Source organism: Mesoplodon bidens (assembly GCF_964165515.1).
Source record: "Mesoplodon bidens genome assembly, chromosome: 18".
NCBI classification, from domain to species: Eukaryota; Metazoa; Chordata; class Mammalia; order Artiodactyla; family Ziphiidae; genus Mesoplodon; species Mesoplodon bidens.
Genome location: NC_138175.1, coordinates 43,830,763 through 43,854,302, shown reverse-complemented (window position 1 = coordinate 43,854,302; position 23,540 = coordinate 43,830,763). Strand labels below are relative to the sequence as shown.

Here is a 23,540-nt window from a genome sequence, read left to right as displayed (position 1 = left end):
GTCTCTGGGGAGTCAGGAGGGTGGACAGGGCCTGATGGGATGGGGCCATCTTGGCAGGTAGCTTTCTCCAGAGAACTCAGGTCTGCCTCCTGGATGGGAAAAAGGGTAATCTCCAACCCCGTGCTCTAATTAGGCTTTGCTGGACTCAACCAAATTGGTCTTCCCTTGGTCAGGGGCTCAATGGAGCCATTTCTCACATCCATGCTTCTCTGCCCCTTTGTCAAATGTGTTAGTGGTTTGGTTTACATATACACGTGCACAAAATGAATATAGTACAAAAGGGCCCAACCCTCCACGGCAACTCCTCACCTAGATCAGGAAGATTCAGTATTTGGGACTAGGGCTACTCAAGGTGCTTATTCAGTGGACAAGCCAAGTCCCAAGTGTGGGGAGCAGTGGCTCAAGAGTCACTCAAGCCAGAGCACCTTCTTGTGGCTGCCTCGGTAGATTAGAAACGAAGTGCTAGAGCTGGGTGTATAATTTATAAAATATCCTTTATTTATTCTATGGAACACAGTCAAGTGGTAGCTTTAAAAAAAAAAAAAAAGCTTTTAAAAAGATATTAGTGTCGTGACCCGACTTTGAGCTCCGTGTCATTAGGACAGTGGCCAAAGCCACCTGCTGTAGCTCTGCAGCGTTCTCTTCTGCACGGGCAGAGGTCTGGTGGGGAACAGGGAAGTGTTGGCACAGCTATCTGTCCAGTTGCTTATAATCAAGAATAATTTATGAAAAGCAGAAGTAACACTTATATCGCTGGCAACTGATCAAGAGATTACTTACAATATAGTATATTCATTCCAGGAAGCATAAAAATGTTTGTACTTATTGTTTATGGGGCCTATCTTAGAATTTTAGCATCACTTTGGGGACATGGTACTTCTCTACAAATTTAGAAATTCCCTAAATCATACTTCCTGGTTTGTCTTAATTAGTAAGGAGATAAGAGTAACATCCAGTAAGGTAGTTACTCTTTTTTTTTTTTTTTTTAGCACAATGGTTTAATCAAAATGATAGTTTGCTTGAAAATGTTAAGGAATCTCCACCGACCGGCAACCATGCTGGCTATCATACTATAAAAATCCATAAACACACGCGGCACTGAGCTGTTTCCACAAGACTTCCTTTCTAATAAACACAACACTTTCTCCTCTCAGATGTGAACCTCAGATGCCAAAATGCCCATGTGCTAACTGTAGGCATGTTGCTGAGCAAAGGAGAAGGCTGGCAAGTCTGTCCAGCAAATTCGATTGTACGGTGGGATGGCGACTGCTTTGCGGCCTCAGACAGCACGTGGCTGTGGCCCGTCCCCCAGGCAGGGAGAGCCTGGTGGCCCTTACTGGCATGGGAAAGGGTCCTGGTCAGTTAGAACATAAGGACTTTGAGGAAAAATACAAAAAGACTCATTAAAATTGGAGGCCTGCGTAAGTACATTCAAACTCCTTGGAAAGAGACGCATTGAGGTCTTGTGCTGAGCTAGGGTGACCTGTCCTCATGCGAAGGGCTGCGTGTCCCCTGGCTGGCCTGAGCCATGCATGGACCACCTGCCACCTTCTCCTACTGCTCTGCAGGGCTCTAAAGAGGACGTCAACCTCAACCAAAAACCAGAGGGAGGGAAAAATCACAAACATTGAAGACTGGGTTCAAAAGCCCCTGGACACTTTGGGTCTGCCTTTCCCCAGCTTGCATCTGGTCAGGGGCTGTGAATCAGAATTCCGAATCTGTGCTGCCCAGGGGGCACAGGCACAGCAGTGAGGAAACACCCAAATGCAATTAACAACAGCAAGCTCAGGACCCTTGTCCCTGCCCCACCCCCAGTTACCGCTGCTGGTTCTTCCTCATCTGAACTGAAGGAACCGAGGGAGGAATCCCATCCTCAAACCTCCCTGCACAGCACGGAATGCTGGAATCTGGCTGCCGCTTCTGCACAGGATGGAGCCTCAGTCTTTCGCTTTATAGCATCATTTATGGCATGAACTAGGAACATAATGTGTTTACACAAACACGTGACAATTGTACATCAGCATCTTTACAATATTAAAGGAGTCATATACAAGTCTACAGGCATCGTACAAGGGGCCGTGCTGGCCAGGACGCCCCACCCACCCAGCAGTTCTCTGCGGTTTCTCCAACCCGGGAAAGAGCCATCTCAGGAGGGTAGGGGAACTGTGACAAGGCAGGCGGTATCCATCTTTGGGCCTGTCACCTGAGTGGCAGCAGGTCTGTGAGGACCCCTCAGAGGCAGCCCTCATTGGAATCCAGGGCCAAGAACCCAAGGTATGACTCTGTCCGGGTCTTACTGGCAAGCTAGTGTAACAACAGTCTAATTAAAATTCAGTGTGCATGTGAGTGTGGGAAAATCAGAGTGGAGGACGGCTTCCTGAGCTGGGGACCCAGAGGATGCTGCTGACAGATGGGCCCCTTCACCGTGGGGCCCATTCCTGAGGTAAGGATGTGGCGTGGCCCCGTGGCTGGTCCTGATGGGGAGATGACTTCTCTGGGAGCCCAGGTGTGTGCACGCACAGATAGGAATCGAAGGCCCTGGGCATTAGTTAGTCAGGTGGCTCTCAAGTGTGGCCTGTGCCCCAGGCAGCAGCAAAGGTAGGGTCTCAAGTGGTTCCACAGCTATCCATCCCCCACGCCTGTACCACCCTCCTCCCAGCAGCACAACCCCGTGGGAGCCCAGTTTCAGCCCCTGTGGCACTGCCATCCCTGCATCTGCCCCTAGAGCAGGGACCAGAAGTCTCCAAGCCCTGCTCTGCGGGCACCTGGGCCCGAGTGTCCGGCAGCTCTTCCACCCCCCATGCAGGCATGCTGCGCGTCCGACTGAGCTGAGCACCAGATAAAGAAGCATTGGTCCTTGTCGGCCTCTCTGACTTGTGCACTTACAGTTACTTCCGACTTAAATACTGTAGAAAAATAAGCCATCTCTGACGCAAGGAGACCCACTGGAGTCTGCTGTGTGGTGAAGGATGGACAGCTCCTCAGTGTGCACTGGGGAGGCCTCTGCTGACCCTGCCTTGGCACATGTGGAGCCTCGAGGACCGGACTGGGAGCCGAGGGGCCCAGACAACTGGTGGCCGAGTTCTCCCACCTCGGCATCTTTGGGTCACATCAACAGTCCTTCAGTGGACATGCCTCCAGCATCCCCACATTCTGTTGCCATGACACATGGGGCCTTGGGGCTCTCTGGGCAGGCTTTGGACCCTCCAGCCCCACCCTCAGTCTCATGGCCACCGCTAAGCAGGCATAGGCAGAACTCCAGCACTGTTTCCTGGTCCCTGGGGGGTCCCCAGGGCCCAGAGGCCTCAGGTGGGCACTGAGGCAGGGCCTAGTCCAGGGGCTCCTGCTTTATTCGGACAGCAGTGGGCGTGGGCTGCGGTCGCCGTTCCTCCCGGCACAGCACATATTCACTGAACTGGGATGAGTCCACGCCACCCCCGCAGGACGCAGCCATGCTGAAACCCCTCTGGAACAGCCTCTCCAGGACCTGCCGGGGAAGAAACAGGGGTCAGTCATGCCCGGCTGCAAGAGTCTGCCTGCCCTGCCTGGTGGGCAAGCGGGCACTAGTCAGGGCAAGCTACCTTCTCCTGTTAAGACATGTCTTGCTTGCTGACAGAGGTCCCTGCAGTGGGCCAGCCACAGAAGGGACAGGGGGCAGCCAGGCCCCAGGGCCCCTCAAACAGCCAAACCTGGATGGGCGACCACCCTGCTGCCCTCAGGGGTCCACGACCTTGATTGGGCCCCTCTCTCTCCAGACACATGGTCCCAGGTCCCCCTCCCTCACTGAGGCCCCAGTAATAGAGACCCTGCCCCCAGCCTCTGGGCAGCCACCTGCTTCCCTGAGCTGCGAGTCCCAGATGGTTTGTTGCCTGGGGGCCCATCAGCTCAAGGGAGCTTGGGGTGGAGAGGAGGCGTCCTCCTGATGTTTGAGTCTCTGCAGGTCTCCGTGTCCACGTGGGCGGGCTTGCGCCTCTGTGAGGGCAGGGCCCGGTCACTGTGTGTGACACCTGGATCCTGCAACTAGCAAGTTCTGACGGACAGCTTGCGTAATTTCCCCCACAAAGTCCACTCTGTCCCAAGCCTGAAATAGGAGTCTGCTCTTGGGTCTGGAAGTGCTGATGGAAAATAGGGCTCCACTCCATGTGGGGCTTCCCAGCTCTTAGACCCATCTGGGGAAAGCCAGTCCAAACACGCACTGGGCGGCTGTTTGGGTGCTGGTGGCCCCGGGCAGCATGATGAGGAGGGGGGCTCCAGGCCGCCGCCACTCTCAGCCTCTGACCTGCTGCTCCCACTGCCTGGGTTTAATTTGAATCCAAAGTCAGACTCTGGGTGTCAAATGAAGCACACTTTGTTGAAAATACTCTAGGCCATTTTTAGAGAACATCCTTTCAGGAAAAAAAAAAAAGCATAGATCAATTTTTTTAAGTCCACCCCCCAGGCGCCATCATTTAATTATGAGCGGGACATAAATTATGCATCGACACATTGTTGCCTTTTCTGTTAAGATGGCACTGGAGGGCCTCGCCATTGCCGGGACCGAGCCTCCCTCCACCTCCCTCTGCCGCCGGAGGGCGCCGGCGAGGCACGGGGGAGGCAGCGGCCGGCCAGCCCTCACCTGCACCGAGTTGAGCCGGCAGTAGCCGTTGAGCGGGAAGCGGATGACGTGCGTGGGGTCCTGGTTCCAGCCGGCGTTGACCGAGTTGCACATGACGTCCCCGGTCTCAGGGAAGACCTCCTCGATGAGAGCCTTCTCGCCGCTGAGCGCGATCCGCTCACCCAGGTCCGGCGTGACTCGCACCACCAGGCAGTCGCAGGCCCGGCTGCGGCGCCGCTGCGCCTGCTCCTGCTGCCAGCGCTCCAGCTCGCGCACCATGGGCTGCAGCTGGTAGTAGCGCGCCTCCTCGTACAGCAGGCTGAAGTCCTGCGGGCACGCGCACACGGCTGGGGGAGGTGGGGATCTGCCCTGCCGGCTACAGGGGGCGCCCGTCTCACAACCCGCACCCCCAGGGCACAGTGTGGTCTGGGATGGTTTGTCCCCATTGTAGGGATGGGGAAAACGAGGCTCGGCTGAATGTGTGCCCCCCAAAAAAGGTCTTGCCTCCATCCAGGCAGCGGCTGGTGTGCACCTGTCCCAAGACCCCCTGAGCTCTTCCATCTGGCCCCAAGCACTGGGGGTGGCTTCATCCCCCTGAAGCAGAGAGAAGCCTCTGGATAGACCCGGAGGTGAGAGGAGCCAGAGGCTGTGCGGATGCCTGGAAACCTGCTGATTTGTCAGCAAGGCACTGGGCAGCCCCGTCCTCACCTGCCCTGGAGGAGCTCACCGCGGGGCAGGGAGGCGAAACAGATCTGTCTGGGTTGGATTTTCGGCATCATTATCTACCAGACCTTCTCTGAGCCTCAGTTTCCTCATCTACAAAATGGATGTAAACACCCAGCTCAAAGAGGGGGTGGAGCTTAAAGGACAACAAGATCGGCCCCTGCGCTTGCAGGCAGTATGAGGAGGTGTCTGGGGGGACACCCACCTCTCACCAACAGCCCACTCCCGGGCTGGCAGGCTCGCACCAACCACCCCTCAGGCCCTGATGATCAGACCACTGCCCCGGTCAAACACATGTTCACCCACACCCACCGCAGCCCTGAGTAGCTGAGGACCCATGACCACCCCACTCAGCTTAAGTCCGGCTGGTGAGCCTGAGGACCCCTGGGGGGAGGCAAGGAAGCCCAACCCGCAAAGCCGGGCCCACCCCACTGTCCCTAAGTCCGTTCCTCCTGCTGACTGACCCCAGCTTTCGGAGTCACCCCAAGGGAAGCCTCCCCAGGCCTGTCATCAGTCAAGAATGCATCCTGTGGAGCTAGAGACTGTCATACAGAGTGAAGTAAGTCAGAGAGAGAAAAACAAATATCGTATATTAACACATGTATGTGGAACCTAGAAAAATGGTACAGGTGAACCGGTCTGCAGGGCAGAAATAGAGACACAGATGTAGAGAACAAACGTATGGACACCAAGGGGGGAAAGTGGCGGGGGGGGGTGGGGATGGTGGTGGGATGAATTGGGAAATTGGGATTGACATGTGTACACTAATATGTATAAAATAGGTAACTAATAAGAACTGCTGTATAAAAAATAAATAAAATAAAATTCAAAAATTTAAAAGAACCCATCCTGTCCCTCCACAGGGGTTCCTCAGGGCACCATGCCGGGCCTCTGCTCTCATCCACGCAAGGTTTGAAATGATGTCTGCAAACCAACAACCCCACTTCCTTCCTCACAGCCCAGAACATCTCCCCCAGATGCCCCACCAGCTCTTCCACACAGGAGTGCGGTGCCTGTTCCCTGTTGTGCGGTGTGGTGCCCCCAGCCTGTTCTACCCTGGGCCTCCACACATCCACTCAGGACTGAAGCTGCAGGCCAGAGGCACCCTCGAGAGCCCCCAACCCTCACCATCCACACCCGTGGCTTCTGCATCTTCTTCCTAAGCAGTGAATCTAATCTACCACTCTGTTCCACCTTCACTGCCTCTACCCTCCTGCTCCCCTCCGCATCCTTTTCCACACAACAGATCTGATGGTCATGCCCCTACTCACAACCCTTCCACTGCATTCAGGGTAAAAAGCCAAATGCTGAGCCAGCCACCAAGGTCCTGACACCAAGCAGCAGCCTTCCTTCCTGCTCTTCCCTTCCCAGTTCATATGGTCCCAGGCTGCCACCTATCCAGCTCCTTGCCCTCCCCTCTCCCCTCCCCACCAAGGCCCTCACACCTGTCTGACCCCGTTCCTCCGCCATGACCCAGAGAAATAGCCTTGCCTCCAAACCCACCCAGGCCCGCTTTCCGCATGGTTCACCCTCACAATACTCTCTGTTTCTCTGAAGTGTTTGCCCCTGTGGAATTCAGGTGTTTCTTTGTTCATCATCTGTCTTCCCACTGGACCGTAACCACTATGGGGACAGGACCCACGTCTTCCTTGTCTTTCACTGCATTTTCAGCCCGAGTTCGGCTGTTGGTACCCAGGAACTGAATTGAATGAAGGAGAAAACAGCCCCAGGGCCACTGGGTCCTCTGGGTGCCAGCAGGAAGAAAGAAAGGAAGGACATTTGCTGGTTGGAGCTGGGGTAGCCCAGGCATGGGCTTCCTGCCTCCGGGATCCCCGTGCCGTGAGGGGCCTGGCACCGGGGGCAGGACTCTCAGAACCAGGTCGGCTGCTGCAGACAGGCTCGCCCGGAGACCTGGGGGCAACCTTTTGTTTAAGGGTGTTTGGTTTGGATCAGTTTTCCCCCTGCCAAGTGCCTACAAGGAACAGATCTGGGAACCTCTAACTCCTGTAACTCCGGCACATGACAGTCGTTCAACACGACAAACATGAAACCAGGGTAAGCGCCACTGCCACTGCTTAATTGTTGTTACACCCTGATAAATAAGCTAAAAATGTGAGAAAACAAAATTAGTTTAGAAAAACTGATTTAGCCCTCGGCTTCATTGTTTAAGTTTTTATGGTTGCCATGACAACTGTGGGTCCATTTATTAAGTCACAGCCTACCCTGTGTAATGCCACCGCACAGGCAGTGTGCCGTGCAGCTGCCGGCTGCGGACTTACCTTGAAGTCATCTGGGAGCAGCAGTTTCGACGTCCGCAGGAAGCTCAGGACATAGCGGAAAATCTCCCCATCCCGGTCGATGAAATAATGTTGCTTCAAACTGTCCAGGACGATGGGCTCGGTGCCATTGAAGAGGCGGCTTATTCTGGGAGAGATGGGGGCGGAGATGTGGGATGGAAGGGCGGGTCCACCTGCCCCACCCCGACTCCTTAGAGCTCTCCCTGCTGGAGGGGCCAGGGGCCTTACATGGTGACTCTGGGCTGCGCCAGGACTGCAAAGGATGTCTGCACACGCCAGCGGCAGCCAGGCCACAGTCAGCCGGGACACCAGCACGGCAAGCAGCACGTGCACACGCCCCGCCTACACTCACAAGCCACAGCCAGAGAGAGGCACACCCAGCTCTGTACACCCGCCCGCCCGCTGACACAGGTTACAGGCCTGGAAAACTACAGTGAGACACAGACACAGCCACCTCGTCCCAAGCACACAAACCCTTGCCAGACAGAACTGCCCAGAAAACCCCCACTGACCACCAGACATGCCAGCTCACAGCCGCCCGCCCAGTGAACACATGTAAACCAGCTGCCACGCTCCCGGATCACACACATCCATCTCGCCCACCCGCGTGAACGAGCAGTGGACAGGACACACCTGGGCAGCAGGCACGACGTCACATGGTCCCCTCCCTCACAACACACAAATCACAGGCAGACCCAGACACATCCCGGTGAGGGACACACCAGGCAGCACGGGTCCACCAGAGACAAAGCTACGTACGCTCAACAAACTCACAGACGAACCACCCACAGCCCTGCGCTCAGGGAACCCTAGGGGAGAACAGAGGCAGGCACCGGGGACAGCACGTGTGTGTGCAGCTACAGTGCACGCACGTACACACACACACACACATACCCCAGTGTGTACACACATACCAGTGTGGATGCACACAGAACAGTGCACACACGTTCTCCAATGCGTGCACATGTGCTACAGCGTGTGCGCACCGGGGAGGGGACCGCGAGGAGAGGCCAGGTCCCAGCACCCCACCTTCTGAAGGGCAGTGGCTCTGACGGAAGCACAGGACCTGCAGGAGGCTCTCGGGGCGCCCTGATGCCTGGCCCTCTCCACTCCAGGGAGGAGGAACCGGGCCTCCCCACTTCCCAGGGCGGCAGGCTCTGGTTTGGCTAACTTCCCCTGCAGACCTCAGGCCCCGGTGGGTGGGGAGAGTTAGGATACCCCGAAGAGGGGTGGGGACAGCCAAGAGCTTGACTCGGGAACCGCAGGGAGGTCGGCAGGGTCTCCCCAGGGGCAGCACCTCCAGACATCCTTCGGCAGACAGGCAGGGCCGCACACACGTCCCCAGCTGGACCCTGCACAGCCCGGGAGAAGGGTGGCCCCGACCTGGGCCCCAGGCCTTCCAGCCCAACCTGTACAAGCTGAGGCTTAGCCCCCTCACTCTCTCCCTGCACCGGCAAGACCTCCCAGGAGGGCTCCCCTCTCCCTCAGGAACCCCCTCCTCCATCTGCTTCAGGTCACCGCTCCGCAGGCCCTGCCCCACTCCGGCCACTGTGCGCCAGGGCAATGAGCTGGGGGGTCACGGCACCCAAAGCCTCTCTCGGGTCCTCCAGCCACTCTGGTGGCCTGGTACACTTCACATTGACACCAGCCACTCTGGTGGCCTGGTATACTTCAGGCATTGGCCAGGAGGGTCTGCTCAGGGGTACAGTGACTAACCTGTTCTCACTGTGGGGACATGGCCCAACAGGGCTGTATAAAGGGTAAGGCTGCCTTGTAGATGGGCATGAGCAGGCCAGAGCCCATGGGGAGGTGTGGAGAGGCCCAAGCCTGTGGAACCAGTGCTACGGTCACCCAGATACAACTCATCTCAGAGCTCCAAAGGCCACGGAGCCCTATCAACCCCCAGGCCTGATGACAGTGACACTGGGGAACACAGCCCCGCTGGAAAGCTCTGTGGGCTCCATGTCCTATTCCAGGCCTCAAGCAACCCCAAGACCTAACCTCAGCAGAGCTTGGGCATCCAGATGTCAGAATAAGGGCCACCCAGCAGCCCTGGAGACACACAGGACTGAGCGAGGCTGCCAGGTGCCATGGGCAGTCATCAGCAGACTGCTGAGGGACCCCACGTGGCACCAGCAGGGAGAAGTCAGAGCCATTTCCATAGGTTAGCCAGCAAGTGTGAAGCCTCAGCCTCCCTGCAGAATTTTCTCCACCCTTCTTGGTTGAGCTCAAGCTCTCTGTGCAGCCAGCAATGTTACACGGCTGTTTGTGTTGCAAACCCTCCTGACATCAGGCTGTGAAGCTCCAGACCTGTTGGTCTAGAGGACTCCCAATCTACCACATTCCAGGGCTTCCTGGGTTCTAGGTTGTCTTATTGGTCCAAGGCTAGAAGGCTCTCAGTCTGCCTTATTTCAGGACTGGCTGGTTCTAGGTCTTTCCACGGGTTCAGTGTCTCTTCACAGACTAAGGCCTTTCATGCCCTCAGGGTCTGAAGCTATCAAGGACATGAGCAGCTTGAGGGAAGGTTAGGACAGTCACTTCAAAGGGAGCTCCCGACAGCGTGTGTGTGTCTGTGTGTGTGTGTGTGTCTGTGGTCTTAAGGGTCCATTCCCACCCCAGGCCACTCTCTGAGGGAGGCCGCAGGTTCGGGGTACCAACTTCAGAAGTCTTCCACAGAATAAGCTGGCCAGTTCTGACCCCAGCTGATAGGGGTTGTCTTCTTTTTCTTCTTCTTTCTTTCTTTCTTTTTGTTAAGCTTTGGCTCCAATTTCCTGCATGTTTCAGTGGCAGGTTTTATTAGTTCTAAAGTTCCTGGACATCTTAATTTGTTGCTTCCCACAGCAAGGATGAACGCAAGCGTGGGGCTGCCATGGCAGGAGCTAAACGCGGTGGCAGACACAGGAGTCCACTCCCAGCCCCGGGCAGCTGGGCGGGGCCGGCTCTGGGTGAGGACCCGTTGGCGCTCCCTGCCTTGCCAAGAACCAGAAGCCCAGGCATAGCTCTGTGGGCACCGGGACCTGAGGGGCTGGTGGGGCTCCTGGCATTGCCCAGGGTGGGACTTTGCTGACATTCAGAACCCCGTCCACCCCGGGTGACCTTAACACAATTCTCCATCTCCAGGTGACTTACACATCGGTGACCCTGGGTGAGGGATTGATCTTTGTTTCCAGCATTAGTGAAAAACAGTTTTTTTATTTTAATAATTTACTCAAAGAAGGACGAGAGAGATCTGAGGGGCTCTGGCCAGCAGAGCTGCCCAACCCACTTCTCAGGCCTGGCCTGACCCACTGTCCTGACTGTCCTACAGGTCACACCACCCTCCCCTGGCCTCTAGGCCAAAGCTTCAGGCTTGAGGAGCAGCTCTCCTGTGAGCCAGAAGCCATCCAGGCAGAACAACAGATTCAGCCTGAGGCCCAGCCCCAGGAAAGAATGCAGACAGCCACCCGCTCTGGGCACATCCTGCTGGCCCGAGGGTCCCACAGGTCATGGGCCGACAAGATGGCCCGCCCCATGTCAGAGCAGGACAATGGGTGAGGATGGGCTGTGGGTCTGGCGGGGGAGGACCACCCCCTGCCCGCCCTGTTCCAGGCAGCAGCCTGGAGACAGAATGAGGAGGCCGTTCCCCGCGGGCCTGGGCCATGATTACTCCAGAAAGGCAAGTGTCTGATTTCGGAAAACACTCTTCAGAGAGGTTGTGGGCAAGGGTTTTATGAATTTCACTCGCAAACGTCGTCAACCGATTAAGGGATGATCTATCTCAAACAACGCGCGAATGCCGCAGAAGGCAAAATTGAAATTAAATAAGCAGAATCCATCTCCCATCCTAGACAGGGCTCTGCCAGAGAGTGCCAGGCCGACACAGCTGACGTGGCCTCCTGGATGCTGCCCACTCCGAGACCCGCAGGTCACAAGTGCCCCAGGCCTAGCCTCTGTCTGCTGAGGGAGTGAAGCTCCAACCGCCACCTGCACCCGATTCCCCAGATTCTGAACGACACGCTGCATCCACCTCTAGCACTGCCCCCTGGAGGGCGCCACCCTGGCCTCCAACGAGCTCCCAAAGCGGCCACTTCCACACACTATGAATCCTCCGTGCTCTGAGCAGCCACACCAGCGACGAGGCAGCCTGATCAGAAAGCTTCCCAGAGCCGATCCCCCTCGGTGTCTGGGGGATTAATTAACTCCTCTTTTTATTTTAAATGTCTAAAACAGAGGTGATGCCCTGCAGCCGTGGCCCTCCCGCCGCCAGCCCTCAGTGGTGGCCGCCTCACTGTACCAGGAGCAAGCAGTCCCAGGCTCAGCAAGCAGCATGCAGCAGCATCTCCAGGGGATGCTCAGAGACCCATCCCACCTCTGGTCAGCCCTGCTGTTAGAGGGGGAAGCCAGGTCTGCCCCTAGGAGAGAAATGCCTGAGAGGCAAAAGCAGGAGAGTCAGCAGTGCCTGGCGCCTCCCACAGAGGAGTCCAGGAGTCAGGAGCACCGGGGAGCTGGGCAGAGTGTAAAGCTCCCTGTAGGGAGGGTCCTGGTCAGAGACGCTTTGCCCGCTGATGGCGGCATGTGGCTCATGCTTATCCATAGCTGTGGATATTCCTGAACATCATGGAATTCCTAGTCAGTCACTGCAACCCCCCCAAATCCAAGGGAGCCTGCTGCTAGCCCTTAGGGTCCAGCCGTGGCCACCCAAACAGGCAAAGATGACAAACTGCAGCTCCCCCTCACCCTTCCCCTTATGCTCTATCCCAAGGGTTAGACTCGGACATAGGATGAACTATTTCTCCCCAGCATGACCCCAAGAAGTACGCAGCATTGCTCACGAATGGTCCCCTGCAAAGGCCAGGCTTGAGTCTCACTCAAGAGTAACCTGAAGAAACATGAGATTCCCCAGCCAGCTGCTGGCCAGCTGCAGGTGGGGCTGGCTCTGAAAAATGGCCTCTGCCAGTGAGTCAGGAACTCCCCCTAACACTACCAATGCCACCAGCTCAGGGTCACAGGTCCCTGTGCAAAGCAGCCACTGACAGGGGCACTCTGCTTCCTAAACCCTAGTTCCCCAGGTCTAGGAGCAGGGGGGCCTTGAAGAGCCCTGCGTGTTGGCTGGTAGCAGGTTACAGATGCTGCCTGTCACCACTGCACGCCCCGGTGCCATGAGGGGCTTGGCTCTTACCTGGAGTCAGGGTACTTGGTGAGCGTGGCCAGGCTGCTGGTGTACATGTGGCCGCCCACGTCGATGTGCACAGGCGCGTTGGACTTAGTGAGCTGGGCTGGCAGTGGGATCCCCTGGGCGGCCAGGGGAGACACAGGCGACCGGGTGAGAGACAACCGAGACATGCTTCCTCCCTCCTGGAGATGGAAACAAGGCACAAAACAAGGGTTTCTCCACGACGGAGCTCTGCACTCCTTTTATTGCCAATGTGATCACAGATCTAATCAGATCACTTCTGCCTGTGCCTGATCACATATTCAGCTGACAAATTATGGCCACCACTGTAATTAAGTGTATTTGCATCATTTTCTTCAAAGTACCAGAGGGAAAAAAGAAAGATGCTTATTAGCAATAAGAAATCAAGAAAAAAAATTTTTTTTCAAGGTGTCAGCCTCCAGGGGCATAAAACAAACTGCAAAATTCTAATTAAAGGTCGTGGGCTTATGTGTTAGATGTGAAATATCCCTTGACAAACGAATCACCAATTTGTGAATTGGGATTCAGGGGTTTTTGCAAGTTTGTCTCAGTAACGAGACACCTCTAAATTAGTGACTTCCTCAGCACCTAAGGCGTTGAGTTTTATACATGTAGTAAATTTCACATCAAATTAAGAGCATTTTTGTTTCAAAAAAAAACCATAATCGTACGGCCAGTCAACAGCCATCTCTTGAATGCCACAGCTATGGCTAGGGCTGCGAGGAGGGGCAGCCAGTGAGCTGGCGCTTGGGAAGAGGGCAAAGGGGAGGACACCAGCCCTTGACCCAGCCCACCCTGCTGGCTCTCACCGCGGTGCCAGTGCTGCCGTGGGCGTGAAGCGAGGACCCGCTCGGCCGCTCCTTGCGGTGAGGCATCTAGGCTTCCATCGCTGCCCAGAGTATCTGTGGGAAGCACCAACACAACCAGACAGGACTTACTCCTCAGTGGTCCTGGGCGCCACGTCTCCCAGTCAAAGATGCTTACAATCCTGCTTTATGAACATGCGTCCCAGGACCCCATGCCCTACCACACTGCCCGCTACTATCCTGTCCCCACACCCCAAAGCAAGCCTCCGGGCCATAGATTACTTACACAGACACACACAGACACACACACACACACTCACTCACTCACTCACACATGTGTTTTCAGGGCAGCTCCATGTCTGCTAATTCAGCTAATGACAGTACTGAAACATATGCTCACCATTATTGCCCCCCAAATGTTTCAGAACAAATCTGATTTTCTTGGTATTTTGGTTTCAAGACACGTTACCAAGCATGTCTCCTCTTGCTTCAGAGGGAACCCTGGGAACCACAGCTCAGAGAGGATCCCCCCCACCCTCCATGGGCTGGGGAGCCCCAGGACCTCTTTGAACACCATCTCTGCAGTGTTAAGATGCAGTTTGCAACTGGCTGGACACAGAGAAGCCAGGGAAGAGTGAAAGTCACTTAGGAAGCCACCGCTCCCCCTGTGGCTCCTTAGAGAAGAAAACTTGTCTTTGTTTGCCCAGCCTGCACCTCTGCAGTTTCTCCCCAGACCCCGGGAATGGTCTTATCTGTGCCTAATACATGCCAGATCCCTTTAGGATCACAGCCCCAAGGCATTAGAAAGCTGGCCAGAAGGAAACAGCAGTTCAGCTAATGAACTCTCTCCTGCCTCTCCTCTGAGCCGCAACCACCTGAAATAAGATTGTCCCACAGTCTCTAGAAGCTGTCTGAGAACACTTTGCAGGCCCTATGCTGGAGAAGAGCAGGTTTAAGCAGACCCTTCCACTGACCTGGGGCTGGGGGAGACGTGCACAGTGACTGTCATCCCCCCCGCCCCCACTGGCTTCCATATACCTAAACCTGGACTTATCCGTTGCAGGGGTAACCCGAACCTCTCTCAAGGATTGACTTTGTGCCTTGAAATTCAACATCCAGTTTTAATACATGAACCAAGGTCCAATGAGAATCAAATCCTGCAAATTTAAGCCGGGTCACTCTCCCAGGATTTGTCCTGCCCTCGGTGTCCTGGCAAGTCCTCTGACAGGAAACCGGTGGGGGTGGCTATTAGCAGACAGTAATGTTTAACGTCTAGCTGTCCGGGGTCTGCTGCTTTGGGCATTCCTGAGTTCCCGCAAGCTTCAAAAAGAAAACCAGGTCACTTATCTCAAGGAAGTTCTGAGAAACCAAAACATATCTCAGGAATGGGCTATCCTGCCCTGGGAGGCTCTGCTAGGGAGGAGTCAGAAGGAAAGCCACGCTGAGGATAAACTGTGCTGCAAGGAATTCCGATGGAACGTCTATCAAAGCAGTCTGCACAATGCCGGCCCTACTGCCAGGACACTACTCAGAAGTGACATTTAACACCAAGAACCCGTCACAAAAGCTGCTCCATCCTGTTCTCACCCAGACTTTTCCATCGCAAGCACTACTACCTGATGTTCATGGCACACCAGAAACTCACCATTGGAAGCCCCAGGCTGTACGCCTTGCCGCGAACCTCCACTGCTCCCTCTGACAAACGCATCTGTGCTGGACAACGACCCTTTCCCCGAGACCACTGCCAAGGTCAGAAGCATAAAGTGGGTGCAGGAAGAGACACAAGTTCATTCCGCCAGCACCAGCATCAAACCCATGACCGGCCCCAGCTCGCCACGCCCCTCCCGAGGCTCAGCCAAACCGCCTGTTGCAGGGGCCTCGGCGGTAGTGTGCTGCACGGCCCGCGGGTCTCCAAACTGGCTGGGTATTGACCCGCTTCTCCAAGCTGCGTAGGGAGCCCGGGGTCCCGCGCCCGCCCGCCACCGAGCCCCGCCCGCCCGAGCAGAGGGAAGCGAGCAGAATGCCATGCTCATTTACACACAAAATGATTTTGTGTCCCATTGTGCTCGCAGTTGTTCAGCTCTCTGGGGGTGATTAAACTGGCTGAGCTGCGGCAGCTAGAGACGATTTCACTAAATCGCTTCTTCGTGAAGTCGCTTCTTTGCTAAGCTGTTATTTTAACCATAAAAGGTAAACAGAAGGCGACTCGAGAACTCCCTTCAGGTCTGCGCCCAGGGCGCCAGCCCCGGGCAAGAGGGCCAGGGGCCTGCAGAATTGTCCAGGGGGCGGGCCGGAAGGGAGGCAGGCGGGCCACCTGGCGCGCGCCAGCCCGGCCGCGGAGCCCGCCGGCCGGTGTGAACTTCGTTCGGGGCGGCCGGAGCCGGCTGGGTGCAGGCCGGCGGCGCCGCGGGCGGCGGTGCGGCACCCAAAGCGCCTGGCAGGACCGCGAGGGTGTGCGGCACAGGCGGGGCGGAAGACAAAGTTAAATCAAGAAGCAGACACTTAGAGACCACAGATGGGAAGCTCGCCTAATTAAGGACGTAAAAGCGCTTTTGTTCTCAAAGTTTATTGTTGCCGGGATTTAAAAAAAATTAATTGAAACTAATGCTGTTATTCACTCGTGCACTTAAATTCCTTCATGCACATTTGAGACGCAGAGTGAAAACTTGAAGCTGATCTTTATGCAGTCGGAGGTGGGGGGAGCGGGAGGACTGAAACGCGCTCCAGCTACGGGAGAGGGGGGCTGTTTGCGAGTGTGCCGGTGCGCGCGTCCAGGTCAGGGGGTACCGGCGGGAATCGGGGATCCGGAGGCGGCGATAGCATCTCCGCGCGGCCCGCCTGGGGCTCTAGACCACCAGACCGCCAGCCCCTCCCGCTCCGTTTCGGACTCGCGGGTGGGCGTCAGAGGACGCACATCTGTCCCGTTGGAGACTTTTTCTCTCTCTGATTTGGACACCAAGCCGGGCCCGGTCAGCCGAAGCCCCGGCTGCGTGAGCCGGGTTCTGACCCCGGAAACACGCCGGCCCTGCAGGGCGCTCGGCCCGGCACTGAGGCCCGAGTGCCGGGACGTGAACACCCCCTCACCCCCACCTCCCCGTGCGGCAGGAAGCTCGGTGCCCGCCCGCGTGGGGAGGGTCCACCCAGGGCCAGGGCCGGCCCACGTGGGCAGTCCCCCCCTCCCGCACCAGGTCTTTGTGCTGGGTGCCCCCGTGCCGCCAGCCCCCGCCGCCCTGCACCGGGACAAAGCAGCCGCCCCTCCCACGTCCGAATCACGGCCGGGCGACTTTCTGGCGATCGCAGCCACTTTAAGGACAGGGGTGCGCGTCGTTGAGCGGTGGCCGCCCGCGCGAGGCTTACCTCGGAGCCGGAGCGGCGGATCGGACTCGGGCGCAGCCCCCGCCCCGCGCAGCCGCTGGTCTCGGGCGCCGGGCGCAGCCTCGTCGCCTCCGCTCGCTGCGCGGGTCGCTCCGGTCTCGTCCTGGAGTTACTTTCTCTCTCGCCCCCAACCCTCCCCCCACCCACCCCTCCCGCCCCGGCCCCCGCTTCGCGCGGCCCCTCGCGGCGCGGCGCGCCGGGGCCTCCCCTCCCCGCCCTCCCCTCGCCTCCTCCCCTCCTCGCGGCGGCCGCCGCCGCCTCCTCCTCGCGCCGCTCTCCGGCTGCCCTCCCGCCGTTCCCACCTCCTCTCCTCCCTCCTCTCTCTCCAGCGGCCTTCCCCGATTGCTGGCGAGAAAACCAGCCCCCCACCTTAGCCCGTAGCCCGCGCCCCGTCGCGGCCGAGCCCGGACGCAAAGGGCAACGATCCGGCTCCAAATTACCCAGCGCTGCGAGCGCGAGCGGGAGCGCGCGGCGACTCCTGGCTCGGGGCTCGGCTGCGCCGCGGGGCAGAGGATTAGAGTCGCAATTAGCTCCGCGCGCCCGCGCCTGCCGCGCTCGGCGACAAAAATGCGCCGTTTCCCTTCCTTTAGCCGGGCGATCACCACCCGCCTCCCCCGGAGTCCGCGCCTTCCCGTCGGGGCCTCCGCCAGGACCCTCCCGGGAGCGGTGCGCCCAGGCCCCCGCGCCCTCCGCCGCCCAGCCCCCCGCCCCCCGCCGGCCAGCCACGCGGCGCCCGGGCCTCCTCCGGGCTCGGGAGGGGGCGGGGGAGAAGCTGATTTTAATCATTGTCATTTCATCTGATGTAATATTTCCCCGGGCGCTTTCAGCTGGGCATAAATTTTCGGCTCCCAAATAAGTAACACAGGGCACGTTTCTCACATTTCTTGACTCCTCGGTTACAAAGAGGAGAGCAGCCGCCGCCGCGGCGCCCGGGGGTAGGGGCGGGACTTGGGAAGAAACTGGGCTGCGAGTCGGCCGGGGCTGCAGAGGAGCCGGGGGCCCGGTGCCGCCCCTCCCCCTCCCTGGCTTTCCTCCCCGGGTCTCTGCCCCGGCTGCCCCTCTACCAGGGAGCAGCGCCGCCCGTGACGTCTGCGGACACGCGGTCGGCCACCGCGGGGGAGGGGCGCACGGGGGGGCGCCCAGCCGGCCCCCCGCCGCCAGACGCGCCATTTCCTTTACGCGCGCGGCGCGATGGAGACGTCTACCGCCAAGACTCCCCGCGGCGCTGAGGCCTGCGCCCGGGGCGTCCCTCCTGGTCCTCGAGTCGGCTGCCCCTTCCTCGTCCTCTTCTACCTCCTCCTCCCCTTCCTCTTTCTCCTGTTTCCCTTGCGCCCCGCCCGTCCCCCCGCCTCCTCCTGGACCATTTCCCGGCTCCTAGGAAACGGAGCGCGGAGCCTCCGGTGCAGTGCGTCCGGCCTGCACTGCGCCCCCGTCCGGCTCCGGGGACGCCCGGGCCAGAGCCAGGCTCGAGCTGGAGGACCGGTGCGCTCCGGCCGGGAACGGCGCCGGGGCCCCCACCCCGAGCTCCAGCCGGACCTGGACGCCCTCTAGCGGCTTCACTCACGGGAGGGGCGCTGGTGAAAAGAGGACAAGGTGGGGGCCTTCCTCCCTTGACCAGGAGACCTCGCGCGTGGAAAGAGGGCTCGCACCGCCGTTCTGTAACTTCTCCACGCGGGAATAAGGAGAAACTTTCCTCCTAAGGGAAGGTTTTATTTATTTATTTACTTTAGAGCTCGAACTACAGGAGAAGGGGGACATTTTCTCATTAAAGTTACATCCCTGCAGTTAGTTCAATTACTTGATATATGCAGAAGATGTTGTTAATTTATAGATTTAAATAGCTTACAAAGATGCCGCAGGCCCCATCAGTTAATTTCCTTAATTTATGGATTCTTCGCTGCTCCTTGAAGAGAAAGGGGCCCAGGAAGTAGGTCAGGGATCTGTGCAGCGGCTCCCGCACGGCCCACGGGCTGCCCAGTCTGCTCCCCACGCCCTGGCGCCCCCGGGCTTCTGGCTCCCAGCTCGGGCCTGACGGCACCACTGTCTGCTCTCTACATCTCGGCCAGGCCCAGCAGATCTGCTTTGCTCCTTGGTGGCTGCCCCAGTCTCTCCAGGGCTACGCAAGGCCAAGGAGCAGCAAAGCCCCCCTCTACACCCACCCCACCCAGCACTGAAGGGATGGGCCCAAATAAGAAGTGAAACAAGTATCCAAATTCTTCGATCTCCTGTGTCCTCTCTTAAATGCTGGCTGGGATCACAAATGGAGAAAGGCGCGTGTGGATACCCCAAACTTCTTCAGGGAAAGAAACTTCCCCCTTCTCAAGCCTTGCAGTGCTTGCGGGGGAGAGGGAGGCATGAGGAAGAATGCTCCAAACCCGTTTGAGGAGCAGAGACCCACTGAAAACTTGCTTGTCATGGGGCCACCCCTGTGACCCCATCGCCCCTCGCCCCTCACCCCTCACCCGCTAGGTGCCTGCTAGAGCTTCTTTGTTTTGTGTTCAATATGGATGAATATATACATATAAATTAATACTTAGAAGATGAGTATAAACTAAACTGTTTTAGGAAGCCACATGGCGATGTGATTAGTATTGGTATTCATGATTTAACATTTCTTTTCCCACTAGATGAAGTTTCTAAGATTTGCAAGGTACATGTCAAGGACGGGTGTATAAATGGATTTTTATTTATTCACAACTCCAAGACTAATTGCTTCTCTTTGCCTCAAGGCCATGAGATTGGTTTTAATATGACACTTCAAAAGTATTCATGGAACTACAGAGATACTAAGTGTCATTGTTTAAGAGACAAATCTCACTGTGGTACTGGTGACCCTGCAAAGAGGATGATGTTCCATTTCATTTTAAATTCCTCGATGTTTTTTTAAGAGTTTCACTTTATACCAACTATATTAAAAATGCACAATTTAATTGAAACAAGAACTGACCATTTTGAAAGACCTTTATTTCCTTAATATTGCTGGGAACTTTGTTTTCATATTCCTGAATCCTTTTATTAAAGAGCTGAACTTTATACGTGTCATTAAGAAGAGTAAGTTTGGGCCATAATTTATTCTCAAGTGTTTTAAAAGTTCCCAGCTAAATGTCAACCATCTTTTACATTGAGAAACTTGGACGTGGGCTGTGATAGGCATTTAATGATCTGTGGTATATAATGTAGTGGTGAGGTTTTGTTTTTTTTAATTGAAGATGTATAATTAGGACTGAAAACATACTGCAACATCTTGTGAAATACATCGTGTTTCATTACTATAGTCCAAGAGATGAAATTGGATGTGAGTCTAATCAGAATGGAACTTGCTTTATCAGTAGATTTGACTAGCACTGGAGCCATTATGGTTCACATATTTTAAAAAGTGGGTTCAAACCTGAGCTTGCTTTGAGGCTGCTCTGCATGAGCTCACATGAAGCTGAGGCGGGTCAGGCCCTGCATCAAGGTGTTGTGGACAAGACCTCAGTCTCCAGATGTTTCAAAGTGGCTTCCAGTGTGACTTTGTTGTTGCAGTGTGCAGACTATATTTTAAGGTCAAGACCTTAATGAGAAGATGAGGTCCCAAAGTCTGCTGAACTCAACCTTCTCAGGAAGTCTGTGACCAGATAGCAGATGTACAGGCTGAGACACAGCTGCTGCCGTCCGAGAGGGGAGAGTGTGAGGGTAGGGGGATGGGGAGAGGCTGGGGTGTTAGGGCTGTCTGCTCCGCCACCCCCAGGCTCTCTGGGGTGAAAGCCAGGCCCTCCGAGGTCTGCGCCCACCTCCAGACTCAGAGATGGCCCTGACCAGGCTAGGACAAAGCCAGCCTGGCCCAGAGATCACAGTCTGACATCCACTTGGCCTCTGCCTCCATTCCAGGAATCCCCCAGTCTTCCCTGTAGGACCCCAGTGAATCTGGAAACTAAAGGGAGTGATAAAATGTGGGGCTGTTAGCTCCGCGCCCTGCAAACAGGGCCTCCTGACTGTCAGCCAGGTGACCGGCTCCCTGGAGAACAGCGGTCCAAACCTGACTGAGGGATGGCAGGTGGGGGCCAACTGCCTGTCCTTGAAGTTAATAAAACAAGACCAGCCGGCTCTCACGGAGCTCGGCTCAGTCCCCAGCACTGTGCTCAGTGGGATTTCTGGTTTCTGATGGGAGGGAAAGCAGGGCCTCTCTCCAGGGGCTACAGACCACCCCCTCCTTCTTGCCTTCTGCCTGCAGCCCAGGTATGCTGCTCAGAACCAAATCAACCTGCCCTCCCCGGGAGCCAGCATCAGGGTGACAGCGATGAGACAAGACTGCGATCTCCTGACCAGGAATCCTAACATGGTGGTGGCCTGTGGATGACCTCTGGGGGACCAGGACCCCCTCCCCCAACTTGATCAATATTCTGCATCTGAGCCTTCTTCCCAAGAGAAGTTTCAGCATGTTTACCAGATTTTCAGAGACGGTGAGTTTGGGTGCAAGTAACAAAACCTACCTCACAATGGGCTTCATGATAAGGAAAGTGGATTCTTTTGCATAATGGCAAGTGGGAGGCAGAGTGGTCCTGGAGTCCATTCAGAGACTCAGCGGAGGATTCAAGGACCCGGGCTCTCTCCACTTTCCCCTGCCATCCTCTGCATGTTCTCCTGTCCTTATGCCAGGTCCTCTCTGGTCTCAAGATATTGTAGCTCAAACCTTGCTATCTCCCTGGACATGCGTGGAGAACAGGGAAGTGATCCAGTGGGCCTCACAGCCCTCTTTGGTGCACCATTGGCCAACTTGCAAGCCAGTCCCAGGGAAAGCGTGGACCGATCAGGTCTAGTCCTGGCTTGCGAGGGGCTGGGGTTGCTGCCCTGGGCTGTAGGGTGAAAGGTAGACCCTGCGCACAGTCAAGATCTGCCTTGGGGGAAGGAGGAGAGGATGGGCTTTGTGCTGGGGGCCCCAAAGGTGAAGAGCTGTTGACCAGAACCCTGAGCTGGAAGGAAGGTAGAAGCTAAACAGGAAAGAGAATCCCCAAAGGGCACCTCCAGAGAGGCTGCAACAGAGATGATGCTCCAGATCCTTCTAGGGTCCCAGGAGACACCCGACCTGGCAGAGTATGGCTGCCCCCAGGCAACCAAGCCAGGCCACTGACCCCAGGCCCTCTGACCTCCTCACCTCTGGCTTCTTCTCAGGGCTCCTTCTCTCGAGCTGCATCAGTGAAGTCCCAAGGTCCTCCCAGCAGCCCTTCAAGGTATGGAGACGAGGCTGTTCCCTGCAAAAGCACCTGGCATTCATCAGGGCAATCAACATGTGTTTCTCTCCCCATGCAACACACAGAAAAGAATTCCAGAAAGATGAGGCTATTGCAGTTGCTGGGGGCCGGTGAGGCCCTCTCTAGTGTCCTCCAGGTCTCTCAATCAATGTCAGGCTGGCTCGGATCCCTGGGAGAACAGCCCTCAATACCAAGTCCTGTCCTTAAATGACTTTGTGTGGCTGCCACTCTGGCTCCAGGTGACCATCAAAGTGGCCCTGGGGTCACAGGACTAGGGGCCCTGCAGATGCATTTATGTGGGCCTGAGGGAAAGCAAGAGTTGAGACAGTGAGGCAGCCTTTGATCAGTCATCAACCCTGTCCAGGGCTCCTTCCTCTGGCCAAAGCTCCGTACACTGACCCTCTTCCACTTCACAGGCAATTCATTCGCCTTGGGCCTAGGCTTTAGGGAGACAGTCTATGCATGGCATGAACTTGGAAGTCTGAGTGCAACTGGGTGACCTTGGGTTTCATCTCGCAGAGTCCCAGTATCCTCCCGTGTAACCTGAGAATAACGATGATGAGGAGCTGATGCCCTTGCTGGGAGGATTCACGGTGAGAGCAGATGCAGAGAACTTGGCTCAGGCCAGTGTAAGAGCTCTTGGAAGGGTGATGGTTGCTTCCTCTTCCAACTGACCTTCCTAGAATCTCTGGTGGGGCTGTAGTTACACCCCCGGATCCTACTCCAGGTGCTGTTGGCCCAACACCCACCTACAGGAGACACACAGAAGCTGGGGAAAATGAGAGAGACGGAGGCCCCTCGAGTCCAAGATTTGGGGATTGAAACCTTGTGATTGTATAATTAAGATAAACATGTATACGTTAAAGGGGAGAATGTAAAAGTTGCCTAACATTTAAAGACAAAACACAAAACTTCAGAGAAATCTCATGCTTGCTTTGGGCCATGCCTCTGGGGTGGGGCTAGGAAGTGTCCTCAGGCTCCTCTAAGCCCAGGGCGCTTGGGGGTGGATGGAATCACAGGTTGGGACCCAGGGGGCAAAGAGGAGCCCCAGAGGCCAACAAGGGTCTGCTGATAAATTCTTCTCATTTTTCAAACTGTGAAACTCTTTACTGTCTTTTTAAAAGTAATTTTAAGTTTCAGTAAACACTGCATGATCATTGTAGAACACACACACACACACACACACACACACACACACAGTGAAACGTACAAAGGAGAAACAGAAATTAGTTTCTCCTTCCCTGAGAGCAATGAGTCAGTAATTTGGTGTTTGTCCAGCCATTCGTCTTCCTGTTCATGTACACACACAGACACACAATTACACAGACTAGCACAGATATG

The 23,540-nt window shown here is 56.2% G+C and overlaps 1 protein-coding gene and 1 long non-coding RNA gene across 2 annotated transcripts; one reads left to right on the top strand and one right to left on the bottom strand.

Annotated features, from left to right (window-relative positions):
• Positions 1-970: 970 nt before the first annotated feature.
• On the bottom strand, positions 971-17,115 carry KCTD15 (potassium channel tetramerization domain containing 15). The gene is made up of 7 exons (XM_081217137.1): positions 16,951-17,115; positions 15,239-15,334; positions 13,597-13,689; positions 12,773-12,948; positions 7,597-7,741; positions 4,616-4,921; positions 971-3,487 (listed from the first exon to the last, which is right to left on the bottom strand). The coding sequence occupies exons 3-7, from the start codon at positions 13,660-13,662 to the stop codon at positions 3,329-3,331; spliced, it is 852 nt and encodes a 283-aa protein (XP_081073263.1). The 5' UTR covers positions 13,663-13,689; positions 15,239-15,334; positions 16,951-17,115; the 3' UTR covers positions 971-3,328.
• A 4,070-nt stretch (positions 17,116-21,185) lies between these two features.
• Positions 21,186-22,832, top strand: LOC308606078. The gene is made up of 3 exons (XR_014013771.1): positions 21,186-21,410; positions 22,120-22,178; positions 22,719-22,832. It is a non-coding gene; the product is annotated as an uncharacterized lncRNA (long non-coding RNA).
• Positions 22,833-23,540: the final 708 nt, after the last annotated feature.